The 14241-nt window shown below is 37.2% G+C and overlaps 1 protein-coding gene across 1 annotated transcript in view; it reads left to right on the top strand.

The window, feature by feature from the left end:
• Nucleotides 1–14241, top strand: part of LOC150084791 (uncharacterized) — a 129429-nt gene that overhangs the window by 49134 nt on the left and 66054 nt on the right. The window contains exon 10 of the mRNA XM_090376355.1: nucleotides 11499–11609. Within this exon, the coding sequence (XP_090232481.1) occupies nucleotides 11499–11609 (111 nt within the window). The remainder of the gene's footprint in view (nucleotides 1–11498; nucleotides 11610–14241) is intronic.

Here is a 14241-nt window from a genome sequence, read left to right on the forward strand (position 1 = left end):
AACTCTTAAGGTATCTTTGCACTCAGCAGGCAAATTGTGACCAGGCGATTTATCTGTGTGACCTTTCACTGAAGTGACCTTTCTAAAGCAACTAGTAGTTCTTTTTAAGTTCCTGCATTTTTGAAAACTTTATTTGATAGAAGCTCTTCTACCAAAAAGTTCCTGTGGAAATTACAGTCACTTTTAGACCTATTTCCTATAACGTATACAGTTACTTCTAGGTGCAATTTGGCCATAGTAGCCCTTGTGCCATTAAACCCCACTCCAACAAGCACTCAGCAGAATCACACCTTGCTAAACATAACCTTAAATGTTGCAATTAGTATGCTGTATTATTCAGCAGTAAAATAGCATCCTTTTTGTTACACCAGTTTTGGAGGCATAACCATGTTCTATCTTGTGAAGAATCTCCCATGTAAAGAATCTATCTACCTCCCTTGTTGTGGTAAGCTGTTCAAAGGTTGTATCCAATCTACAGTTATCCTTCTCTAATTTAAGTCCATCTCCTTTAGATTCTGCCACCTGTTAAAGAAAAAAAGATAGCTCCTTTTAAGTGTACTCAAATTTGTCAGAGCCTTAAATATTTCAGTTTTATATTCTGACATTTTAGTAATATACAAAGAAGTGATACTTTTTTATGCCTATGACTAACCATGTTTCTCTTCATTACACCTCTTCCATCAGATCCATGTCCTTCCTTGAAATGTCCCTTAAGCCAGTGGTCTCAAACTCAAATTGCATGCAGGCCAAATGCATGATCTGAAAGCAGCTGACGGGCTGGAATTTTTTTTTAACAAAATGAGAGTGAATATATATATTGTCCCATACTTACTTCTAATGTATGGATACCACCCCTTTATAATCTGGTGTGATGTGTGTGTGGTGTGTTGCGTGTAAGTTTATAATAAGCTTGGAAATTTTCTTTCTCTTTCTCAACCTATTCTCTTTCTTTTATTTATTAAATTTTTATTCGATACATACAGAAAAAATACATATGTTTGTATGTAAATAATTATAAACTTCTTTATTTCTTACTACAACTTGACACTTGATGGTGTTTCGATTCTGATAAACTTTGTAGAAAAATTACTTGGAGAAAAATTACTAGAAACTGTCTTCATCACGGATTGTAGATGCTCATCGGTCAATCGGGTTCTTTTCTTAGACTTGTTAATTTTCAACTGCGAAAAAAACTGTTCACATAAATGTACTCCTAAACAAAGCAATTATTCTTATTGCAAAAATTCGTAACTGAGGGTATTTATCTTTTGCCAAGTACAAATAAAAGTTAATCAAATCTTCAAATCTTTGAATAAGATTTATATCACACTGTAAATTAATTAGCTCCATTTGTAGATTTTCTGGTGCATTATTCATGTTCATTTTTAATGGTAATGAAAATAATGCAAAATCAGACTCCAAATCATTAAAATCTTTAAATCTTTCTTCAAATTCTTGTCGTAATAATGCTATTTTTCTTGCATATTCTTGAGATTTTTCATTTGAAATAATAGGGCAGGATTTAAGATGTAGGAAATGTACGAAATTTTTTGATTCCAGTTGTGTTTCCCATAATTGCAATTTAACTTTAAAAGCTTTAATACAAGCATACATGGGCGCCTCCGTAGCCAGGTGGGAAGGAGCAGCAGCAGTGCGTAGCACAGGATGCGGAAAGGTCAGGGAATGACCACCGCATATCCCGGAGCAATATGGTTTTAGTTGCTAATGCTCCTAAAAACCAAACAACAAGCATACACGTCAGCGATAAGTTTATTCTTTCCTTGCAGCTCTTTATTGAGAATATTTAAATGGCAGGTTAAGTCAAGAAGAAATGCTAAATCTGTTATCCCTGTATCATTATGTAGCTCGTTGATGGTTTTATTTTTTTGTGTCATGAAAATTTTGATTTCATTTATTAAATCAAAAAACCATTTTAATACAGCTCCTCGACTTAACGACCTCACCTCATTATAATAAATCATTTCTCCGTACTCACTTTCAATTTCTTGAAGCAATGCAACAAATTCTCGATCAGAGCTCATTAGCATTAGTAGAGGCATATGATGCAAGAAAGCAAGCTTATGCAGCATCAGCCAAAAAAAAAAAAAACCACTCCCATTTTCGCCTCTCCGTTCATTCGAAATACCTGTCCAGCTGAGCCTTAAATTTATTTAGGCTATCAACTTCCACAACAAGGGATGGAAATCTGTTCCACCAACCAACTACCCGCTGGCTAAAGGCAAATTTCCGCACATCTATCCTACATCTGTCTTTCCTCAATTTGAATTTATGCCCTCTCAGGTGATCCACGGATAAAGTTTACTGTTTTAGTTACTTTTTCCATAACATTATCCATCTGCAAACTTTTGGCACAAAGTGCTTCTCGATGAATAATGCAATGTATAGTGCAAAAATTATTCTGAAATTTTTCTTCTTTCACTATATTTCTTAATTTTACCGCTACTCCATTTTTTTTTACCAACCATAGCAGCTGCACCATCACTTGCAAATCCTACCATTTTATCCCAACTTAATTTATATTTATCTATTACAGTTTTTATTTCAGAAAAAATATCCTGTGCACCAGTTTTTCCTTTCATAGGAATTATTTCCAATAATTCCTCAATTACTTCAAATTCATCAGTAACACCTCGTACGAAAACGGCAAGTTGTGCTATATCTGTGATATCAGTACTCTCATCAACTGCTATTGAGAATGCTGCAAAATCTATACTTTTTTTTTCTTTTAACTGACATCGTAAATCACTAGTGATTTTGTTAATACGTTCCGCTACCGTGTTGGCTGACAAACTAATATTTTTAAATAATTGTTGTTTGTCAGGACAAAAGTTCAGCAGACCTAATCAAACAATCTTTTGATTGTTTTGCAATGGTGTGTGTGTGAGAGCAAAACTTGCGTGAACTGTTGCTTCATTGGATTTATTTGCTTCAGTAAAAAAAATTTTGTTATTGTTGTAAGCCAGATTTCAGAAACTAACTTTTCTTCCCTCAATTTGCCTTCCAACATTTCAAATTTTTCTTTGATTTGTTTTGTAATGGCGACGTAAATTGTATTCTTTTGAACTGATATTCCCTTATTACAAATAAAACATACAATTTTATTGCACACAACACCACAAAAGTATATAATGTCCCATTTATCTTGAAAAACATGTCCTTCTTTGTCCACTTTTCTTTTACTCTTTATTAAAGACATGACTTGCAGTTTAATCTCTTAATTAAAATCACTATTATAATTTTATTTACAACTTTAATTTAACAAGATGAATTTTTGTATGAAAGCAATACTCAAAAGTTATGCACAATTCTAAACGATAAGTATTGATATAATGTAGAATCTACATTATATCAATACCTATCATTTATCATTAGATCTACATTGTAGATCTAACAACAAGCACGAATAAACAGGTTTTATAAGCCGCACGTTAGTTTGTCTCCATCTATATAGCAATATGAACTGCGCAGCTGTGCATCCAGCTAACCAACTAGTGACTGACTCAAGGAAAATATACATCAGAATTACCAACTCAATAGAAAAAATCGGAAACACCACAATACTGAAGTGCCACCAACTGTCGGCTGGCAAACTAAATTTACTGATTGTACCGACATGGGAAGTTCTCCTACCTTACCCCAGTCACGTGGCCTGGCATACAAGCATACAGTGACAAAGACAAAGCCCCAACCTATTCATTCTATCTCTTTTTCCTTCAATAGCAGTCACACACATAAGTTCAGTTCATATCTCTATGTCTCTAAAACTATAAGCACCGTATTTATAACAAATACATAATCGAAATGTATTTGCGGGCCATGTAAAATTGCTTCAGGGGACCGGATGCGGCCGTGGGCCACCAGTTTGAGACCACTGCCTTAAGTGGTATGTAATACTCAACCCAGTAGGAAACTCAGTTTTAACAAATTTTGCAAGCAACTGGAGGTGGGGGGGGGGGGAACTGACTAAAAATTAATAAATAGTCTTATCCAATATTATAAAATGCTAACGGTATTTGAAAGTTTTGGTTTAAGTACCTAGTTTATTTGGTCTTTCTTTAGCAATATGTCTGTGCAAATGTGGGGTCACAGGCTGATTAGCACATATGGGCTGGAATAACTCACAGGAAAGAACCCTACTTTCTCTTCCTGAGGTCAGCTATAACTCTGATTAAAGAGGATTGCTCAAAGGAGTCCTCTTTAACCAGATTCTCTTTGATTCCTTTGTTTTCAACAGGATTCAATACTAGGCCACTTGCTGACAACTGGCACACCTACTCTCAACCAACTCTTTGCCACTACATTATTTACTTTCCAATAGGCTAACCATCACTCAACTTCTGGCTGAAGTCAGTGAAATTAATTCTGCCCTTGATTTGAACGTTGAATTTGCTGTTCATTTTAAGGTAGTATTGAATCCCAAACCTCTTGTACTTCTTCATTAATGGTGATCTCCTTTCATTCCTCACCTTTCTCCCCAAAAGTACAATCCTTCACCTACTGCGTAGAATCACATATACTCTCAGCATGTTAGTGTTTTTGTGCTCCAAGGGGCAAAGGAGATTCCTCTCCTGGTTACAGCTGTGATTATTGTCTCCTAGTTACTGAGAGATTTTGCCATTTGATATACTGTCTTATCCCAATTCAGCCATCTGATGGGTCATACACAGTAACAAATTCCAAGGTTTTGCAGACTTCATGTGACAGTTCATCTTGACAACAGCCAAGCAAAATCTGCATTGCTAATTTTCTCATATGTATAAAAACCTGTGTATAATCTTTGACCCAAAACTGAGATGCACTAATCTGAGCTGCTGCAGTGATAACTGTTTGTGTTCTGTGCTCAAAATATTTGTATTAGAATAGCTAAATAATGTAAAATGGCAGACTTTTTTTTTTTTTTTTTTTTTTTTATGCATCTGTCAAAAAAAATCTCAGTATCATATTTCTTGCTGCTAAAAGAGGCCATCCAATTCCACTTTGAACTTTACTAGACTTTCCACTTTGGCCACCTTAGTGGGTAATTTATCCCGGTGATCTGCAACACTCTGCCCATTGGTAAACTTCATGAGATCTAGTCTTCTTTATTGTGTGCACCTTGTATCTTCTTGTATCTACTGCCTGTGAGAATATACCTCCTTTGTTCTCTTATAACTCTTTAAACTCTCTGAAACTTCCATGTCTTATTTCAGATGTGTGGCCTCTAGACCTGAATATAATATACCAAGTGCAGTTTTACCAGTCTGATTACATAGAAATGACTTCCCTCTCCTCACTTGTAAAAGTCTAGATTCCCACCTGTTTACACTGCATGGTGAATTTTATGTCTGATTGCATTGCAGTCTCCACCCCTGAGCCTTTTGTCTTGAACCGTCTTTAACTCCCATGCACTTTTTCAGACCATATTTGTTACTGACCCAAATAATTTTAAAAATTTACTAAAATATTGACTTTTAATGTCAGATTTGTTTGTTGTCCTCAACTGTTTTATGACCTCATCTTAGTATTGCCATCATTTTCATGGTGGTTAATAATGCTAGCCAGCCTGAGCTTTTTCAGAACAGTTTGGATATGTTTGCAGTTGGTCAAGAAATGGCAGTTATTTTAATTACTCCAAATACAAGATTCTATCTGGGAAATAACTAGAGAATAACCTATACACCAGGTGGGGATAGAGCTGAAGGGCATAAATATGGAAAGAAGCTTGAGTGTTTTGATGTAGAGACGCAAAGGTTAACACGCAGTGGTTTACCTTACTTTATACTGTATACACAATAGTTTACTATACTTTTGCATCTAGAGAGATGGAGGTTGTACTTCTATTATACAAGTTAATGGCAAGGCCACATTTAGCATTAGCAAGGGCACATGATGCAAGAAAGCAAGCTTATATAGCGTCAGCCAAAAACACACACACACACACACCCTTCTCATTTCACCCATCTGCTCTCTCCAAATGTTTGTCTAGTTCTGCCTTGAATCTGTTTAAGCCATCAACTTCTACAACAACAGATGGAAGTTTGTTCCAGCAATCAACCACCCGCTGGCTAAAGGCAAACTTCCGCACATCTATCCTACATCTGTCTTTCCTCAATTTGAATTTATGCTCTCTCAGGAGATTATTCTGAGCAAGAGGAAGAATCCCATCAGCATTGCGCTTACTCAAACCATTCAAGGCTTTATACACCTCGATCAGCTCACCTCACAGGTGCCTAGTTTCCAGACACTGTAATTTGCAAAACTTAAGGCTTTCTTCATAAGAGCAACCCTTTGTTCCATTCACTAAGCTTGTTGTCCTTCTCTGTACTCGTTCCAACAGCTCTACATCCTTCTTAAAATGAAACGTCCAGACCTGTATACAGTATTTAAGGTGTGGCCTCACCATTGCCTTATACAAGGGGATAATCACCTCCTTACCCTGCTAGAAAACTTCCTGTATGTCATTGACAAAAATCCCATCAGATGCCCTGGCAGCCTGTTTGCATTGCTCAGAGAACTTCATATCTGCCTGCTCAATTACCCCCAGGTCCTTTTCATCTCTACCACTGTCAGTGTAGTATCACACAGTTGATATGGGTTACTGCTTCCCATATGCAGTACTTTACATTTGTCAATGTTAAACTTCAGTTGCCACCTCTCAGCCCATCTGATCAACTTTTCTAGATCCTGTTGTAGCAGCATACTGTCATTAGTATCATTACCAACTCTTCCGACCTTCGTATCATCTGCAAACTTGGACATTAAGATTTATATCGTAATGTCCAAGTTTATACATTATTACAATTATTGTAATTATTAATAATTCGTTATTAATATTATTGTAATTACTCAGTTATTACCATCATCAATATCATTGATGAATACAGAAAAGAAAACTCCAATGGCACACTGCTCCAATTTGTGCAGCAGTCTTCCATGTGCAACAGTATCAAAAGCCTTGCTAAGATCGAAATATATGATATCAAAATTATTCTTTGCATCCAGTTCCTTTGTGACCACATCATAGTATCCAAAAAAAATTGGTCAGACAAGACATCCCTTTAACAATCCCATGCTGTGTCCAAACTATAACCAAAGTCTTGTCTAGATATCTTGCAATGCTTCTTTAACCAGTGCCTCCATTAATTTCCCTGGAACAAAAGTTAAAATAACAGGTCTGTAATTACCTGTGTCTCCCTTTGATCTTCCTTTGTGGATTGGAGTCATATTTGCACATCTCCAGTCCATGGGTACCTTCCCTGAATCCATGGAAGCTCTAATAATTATGGCTAAGGGTTTGTTTACTTCCTTTGCTGCCTTATTTAATATAACTGGATAGATTCCATTCACCCCAGGTGCTTTACTTATGTTTATCTTAAACAATTTCTCCTCCACTTTACTCTCAGTTATTACAAGATTATCTAGCTTACTGCTAGAGTTTAATACATCTCTGACATTCTCGTGTGTGAATGTAGTTGCAAAATATTCATTTAGTTTGTTAGCTACCTGAGCAGGATCATCAACAGTTGAACCATCGATATCAAGTGGACCAATCTGATTCATCCCCTTCCTTCTAGAGTTTACATAAGTAAAGAACTCCTTGCTGTTTTTCTCCACATCCTTTGCCAAAGATTTCTCGTAATCTGCCTTTGCCTGCTTAACCTCCTTTGTGACTTGGTTACAGACCAGGTTATATCTATCATAGGCTTCTGTTGAGTCAGTTTAGTGTGACATAAGCACTGTGAAAGCAAAAATAAGAGTAGGAGTGTGTTATAGGCTTAATGAGTACAATGAACAATTGTACAGAGAAATAGAGTGGGCTAGTAAATCAGAATGTCTTATAATAGGGAATTTTAACTTCCCAAATATCGACTGGAACTTGTGGGTTGGTCACTCGCACATTAGTAAGACTTTTTGTGGATTTATTGGATGATTGTTTTCTGCAGCAGCATGTTCAAGAGGCAGCCAAAGAGGGTAATACTCTTTATTTGGTTATCAGCAGTGATCATTCTTGTATTAAGAATTTGCAGATAAAGGAACCACTAGGTGGCAGTGATCACAGTGTACTGATGTGGGATTTACTTAAAGATATAATTACCATCAGGGTAAAGGAAAGGGTTTTTGCTTCCGTAAAGGTAACTACAGAGGTCTCAGACAGTTTTTAAATTCTGTACAGTGGGATCAACTGATGATGTTACCAACAGCAAATTCTAAGTTGGAAGCATTTAAGGAATTAATCATGGAAGCTACTAAAAGTTTCATAACTATTAAGAAATATTGTTCAAGGTTTAGGCCTAATTGGTTATAAAATGAACTAATGAGACTTGTGACAGAGAAGAAAAATGCATGGGATGCATATAAATTATCAGGCGACACAGAAGTCTATGGCAGATGTAAGCTAGTCTGTAATCAAGTCACAAAGGTTAGGTAGGCGAAGGCAGATTACAAGAAATCTTTGGCAAAGGATGCTAAGAAAAACAGCAAGGATTTCTTTACTTATATAAACTCTAAAAGGAAGGGGGATGAATCTGATTGGGTCTTAATGATCTTAATGATCCTGCTCAGACAGCAAACAAGCTGAATGCGTATTTTGCATCTACATTCACACATGAGGAGTTATTAAGGTTTGAAAATGCCAGAAGGTTATCAAATTGTAGCAGGGTGCTTAATGATTTTGTAATAACTGAGAGCAAAGTGAAGGAGAAATTGTTGAAGTTAAACATAAGAAAGGCACCTGAGGTGAATGGGATTTATCCAGTTATATTAAAGGAGGCGGCAAAGAAAGTAAGCAAACCCTTAGCCATAATTATGAGAGCATCCTTGGACTCAGAGGAGGTCCCCATGGACTGGAGATATGCAAATGTATCTCCAATTCACAAAGGGGGATCGAAGGGTGACACGAGTAATTGCAGACCAGTTAGTTTAACTTCTGTTCCGGGTAAAATAATGGAGTCACTGGTTAAAGATGCATTGCAGGATCATCTAGACAAGACTGCAGCAATAATTCAGACACAGCATGGGTTTGTTAAGGGAAAGACTTGTCTGACAAATTTGATAGGATATTATGATGTGGTTACAAAGGAACTGGATGCAAAAAATAATTTTGATATCATATATTTGGATTTCAGGAAAGCTTTTGACACTGTTGTGCATGGAAGACTATTGTACAAATTGGAGCAGAATGGTATTAAGGGTAAGTTGCTACAATGGATGAAAGGATGGTTCAGTGGGAGAAGACAGTGGGTGGTAATCAATGGGTGCTGCTCTTTGTGGAGTAATGTTATTAGTGGAGTCCCACAGGGTTCAGCGTTTGGTCCACTGTTTATATGTATATTTATCAGGAGGGAAGTCACAAACGTAATCCTTCATCCTAACCTAGAATTAAGGCTTGGGCAAAATAACATCCCAGTTGTAGCAGAATTCAAATTCCTTGGACTTATTTTTGACAAGAAGTTGACATTTCTACAACATGTTCGTCAGCTTAGGACAAGATGTGCTAAGGGGCTTAACATCCTCCGTGCCCTTTCGTCAACTTCATGGGGTGCAGATGATCATTCTACCCTTCTTTGTCTCTACCGAGCCCTTGTCCGTTCCAAACTTGATTATGGATCTCAGGTTTATGGTTCTGCTAGAGATAGTGTACTTCGGTGGTTAGATCCAGTCCACCATCAGGCCATTCGGACAGCCACTGGAGCTTTTCGCACATCTCCTGTCCAAATATTTTATGTTGAAGCAAATGAACCATCTCTATCTGTTTGACATAAGCAGTTGTCTTTGCAATATGCCTTTAAATTAAAATCCCTGTGCGATCATCCCATGTAGGCATCCATTTTTGAGCTACATTGGGAAAATCTATACAACACCCATCAGACTGCCAACAAACCTTTTGGTATTCGCATCCAAGGACTGTTAAATGAACTAAACATAATGGTAGATAACGTTACCCAGTTACCAAGGCAATTTCTTCCACCCTGGCATGCCTGTATTCCAACTTGTGACTTCTCCCTTAAGATCTGGAAGAAGGCTACTACACCGCCATCTGTCTACCAGCAACTCCTTGCATCACTTAGACAGCAGTATTCTGACTTTCTGCCAGTCTATACAGATGGCTCAAAGTCAGAATGTTATGTGGGATCTGCTGTTGTGTTTCCTCACAAAACATCTTCTAATAAGATCCCACAGGAAACTAGTATTTATACTGCAGAGTTGCATGCGATAGAAATAGCGCTTGATCACATTAAAAATAGCAGTTACCAAAGGTATATGATATATAGTGACTCATCAAGTGTGTTACAGGCTTTGTTATCCATGAGGCGTAATCCTCATCCGGCCCTGTCCCGGATCCAGCAGTACTTTTTTCTCTTTTTGAATCAGAATTTGACATTCGCTTCTGCTGGATCCCAAGCCACATTGGGAGCCGGGAAAATGAATTAGCTGATACTGCTGCCAAGTCAGCCGTTTCCCTGGATAATCATTGCATGTTAGTCCCCTATACAGATCTTCAGGCAAATAATGCGCTCTAAATTACATTCCCAATGGCAAGATTCCTGGCACGGACAGGCCACAAATAAACTACATCACATAAAGCCTGTAATCATGCAGTGGCAGTCCAGTCTACGCAGGATTTGAAGAGAGGAAGTTGTTCTTGCTCAGCTCAGCATAAGTCATAGTCATCTAACACATTCCTTTTTGCTGAGGGCGGATGACCCATCTATGTGTGAGATGTGTAACACTATTAACTATTCGTCATGTTTTTATAGAACCACAGCATTTATTTTTTAAGGATTTTAATAATCTGGCTGAACCATCTACACTCAGTCAGATTTTAGGTGACAGAGACAACATGTCTGACGTTTTTAACTATTTACACTCAATAAATTTATATAGAAAGATTTAAGTTTATATTTTTTTATTTATCTTTTACCAGTGTATATCATGTTTACCTTCTTGATGTGGTAGCCTGTTTATAGACTACCAAATTTTTTGTATCGACTTTAATTTAGACTTAACACATTATGGCTTTAGTTGCCAATGCGCCATTAAACACTAAACCAACCAATCCTCTTGTCCATATTTCCTGCAAAAAGGCTCTCTGGTATTCATCAGTTATCCTGTTATCTGTTTTTCTCTGGGCAGTCTTCCTGTAATGGCAACGTCTCTTGCTGAGTGGTGGGAGTTTCTGCTTCAGGGTGTCAAGGTATTCTTTGATCAACTGATTATTGGTGTCATGTTTGCTATAGATGTTGTCTTTATTGTGAATCGTCTTCCCTATTCTGATCAGCTTCTTTCTTCTGTTACCCCTATTGGTAGTGGGATTGGTCTGTCTTCACTTTTTTTCTTTATTTATATTTAAATGAGAATTTTTAGCTGGCTTCTCTTTTTTTTTATACTAATTTTCACACAGTAAATGAAAATGCTTATATTAATGTTTATTTTGTTTGTTAGCATTAAATGTACATATGACACTCGGGAAAATAATTAAGTCATTTAAATTTCTATAGATGATGCAGACAAATCTTCGTGGTGAGTTGACAGTTCATAAAGATTTGAAATTGGAAGATTTAGATATAATCACAGCCGTCGTTAAAACATTAAGGCTTTCATCATCAGAGGTAAATATAAACTATTAATGACAATATGTTTTTTCACATTGTCATCATTTAAAAATAGGTAACATGAGTGCAATTTTTCAAAATTCATGTTTGTTTTCTATTTGTAGGATAAATTATGAGTTTGTTCGCAGTACTTTATTTTCACAAATAAATTAAAGAAAAATATACCTATGATATACACTGAAAGGACAGAATTCATGGGATACCTGGCTCCTGGATAATGCGACGCTGTCACCCCTCTTGCTAGTGGGTGAACCCTATAAACCTATATACCTGCCAAGTGGTGGAAATATACCTGCCAAGTAGTGGGTTCCACCACTTGGCATATAGGTTCACTGCATTCGTGTAGACTGTAATTCGATATCAGTATGGATAAACGTCGTGAGTTAACAGACTTTGAAAGAGGGATGATGGTGCCCGACGCATGGGTCACTCTATCGCGGGGGTGGTACAGAAATTGCACTATCCCCATTTGACAGTATCAAGAGTGCATCGGGAATATGCCATTTCCAGAATAACATCTCATCATGGACAGTGCAGTGGGCGGAGAAAGGTGGTGGATAACGTAGCTGTCGATGTCTGTCTCGCATTGTTTCAGTAAACCAGAGAGCACAGTGGCACAAATCACCGCCGACTTTGATGAGGGAGGTGCCAGAAACGTCTCCACCCAGACCATCAAGCGATTATTAGCTGCAATAGGTTATGAGAGTGCTGACCCACTAGAGTCCCATTGCTAACACCGTTACATAGGACTCTATGCCTCAACTGGGCAAAAGACCATCAACACTGGACCTTGGATGATTGCAGATGGGTCTCCTGATCCAATGAGTCCTCTTTCCAGTTATATCTCAGCAGATGGGAGGGTGCATATCTAGCAGAAACCGCAGGAAGCTATGCACCTGTCGTGTCAACAAGGAACTGTTCAGGCAGGTGGATGGTCAGTAATAATGGTCTGGGGCAAGTCCAACTGGCATGCACTGAGACCTCTGCTCTGTCTAGATGCATCTCTGAACAGTCTAGGTTACGTGTTCATCCTTGCAGACCATCTGCATCCCTTCATGGTCATCGTGCATCTACGGGGCAATGGACTCTTCCAACAAGACGGTGTGCCTCCCCATAGAGCCGTGGTGACTAGAACATGGTTCGAAGAGCCTTCTGCAGATTTTACCGCTATGGAATGGCCTCCCCATTCACCGGATATGAACCCTGTGGAGCATTTTTGGGATGCTGTGAAAAGGTCTGTTCAAGCTTTGGATCCTCCACCTAGGAATGTGACAGAATTATGGACAGAGGTGCAACAAGAATGGATGGAAATACCTGTGGAATGCTTTCATGAACTAGTGGACTTAATGCCTCACCGTATGACTGCCCTTATTTGGGCGAAAGGTGGGCCTACCCATTTCTGGGTAGGTATCCCATGATTTCTGTCCACTCAGTGTAAAACTATATTTTAACAAATTCAACAATATATTAGATGTTTCATAACATGTGGATCATACCTTCAGGATTGATTGAGGACTTACAACATTGAAAAAAGTTCATATAAACAGCTATCAAATTCTAAACCAGGGGTTCTTAACCTGGTGCTCACAAACACCATTGTGCTCTTTAAAAAATAAATTTTGCTCGCAACTGATCCTAAAATGGGTTCTCACGAGCACCTTCACTTAAGCTAAAAAAATTTATATATAAATCTTTGTATTTAAAAAAGATGCTTTCTATATTTCTCAACTTCCTGCAATATTCTACAAAAATCCATGCCAATCTTCGCTAGAAAATCCTTTCTTTTTTTAGTTATTGGAGGAAAGTTATATATTTCGCAACATTTTAATCTCAAAAATGGTCAAGGTTGGCACTTTGATGGTATTCTCAAAATTTTTTCTTATTAATTATTGTTAATTTGACATATTTTATAAGAAAAATTTTTACAAAATACTTTGTTGAGAGTACGATCATTGTTGTGTAGTGCCGATACAGACAGGATGCTGCCTCATGCGATTCTCAGTTTCTGGTTTTAACAGGTTAGAACAGGTTTCTGCCGAGTTTTGCTCAGTTGCACTGCTGCAATTTTCACACAGTAAGTGAAAATGCTTTCATTAATGTTTATTTTGTATAGTGCTGACTTTAAAGATGATGAAAGTGTTATAGTAAGAAATCTTTTAATTTTGTGTGCAAATGCTTGAATGTATTTTCTTTTAGGAAAGTTACTAAACCCTTTCAAAATGGATAAGTTTTTAAAAATAAACCGAAACGAACATGATGAGGAAAAAAATTATGCATTAACTACCTTTGCAGTTGTCTGATTTAAACCTACACGTTTCAAATGCAAAGAAACAAAAAACTAAAAAGCATGCATTACAGTCTTCTTGGGGATATGATTATTTGGTAATAGATAATAGTAGTGAAACTGGTGTAATTTGTTTATGTCAGGTGTGTTTGTATGGCTATCGGAAGTCAAATTGTGAAAGACACTAGAAATGTGCCATAGGAATTTTCATGAAGCTTTCCCAAATTTAGTGATATTAGAAAAGTTAAACTTCAAGAAAAAATTTATAAGAAAAATTTTTACAAAATACTTTGTACAAGGAACTTGAAAGACAGAAAAAATATTTTAAATTTACATAAAGCTAAT

This window comes from Mastigoproctus giganteus, chromosome 6 (genome assembly GCF_048544385.1).
Source record: "Mastigoproctus giganteus isolate SK-2022 chromosome 6, ASM4854438v1, whole genome shotgun sequence".
NCBI classification, from domain to species: Eukaryota; Metazoa; Arthropoda; class Arachnida; order Uropygi; family Thelyphonidae; genus Mastigoproctus; species Mastigoproctus giganteus.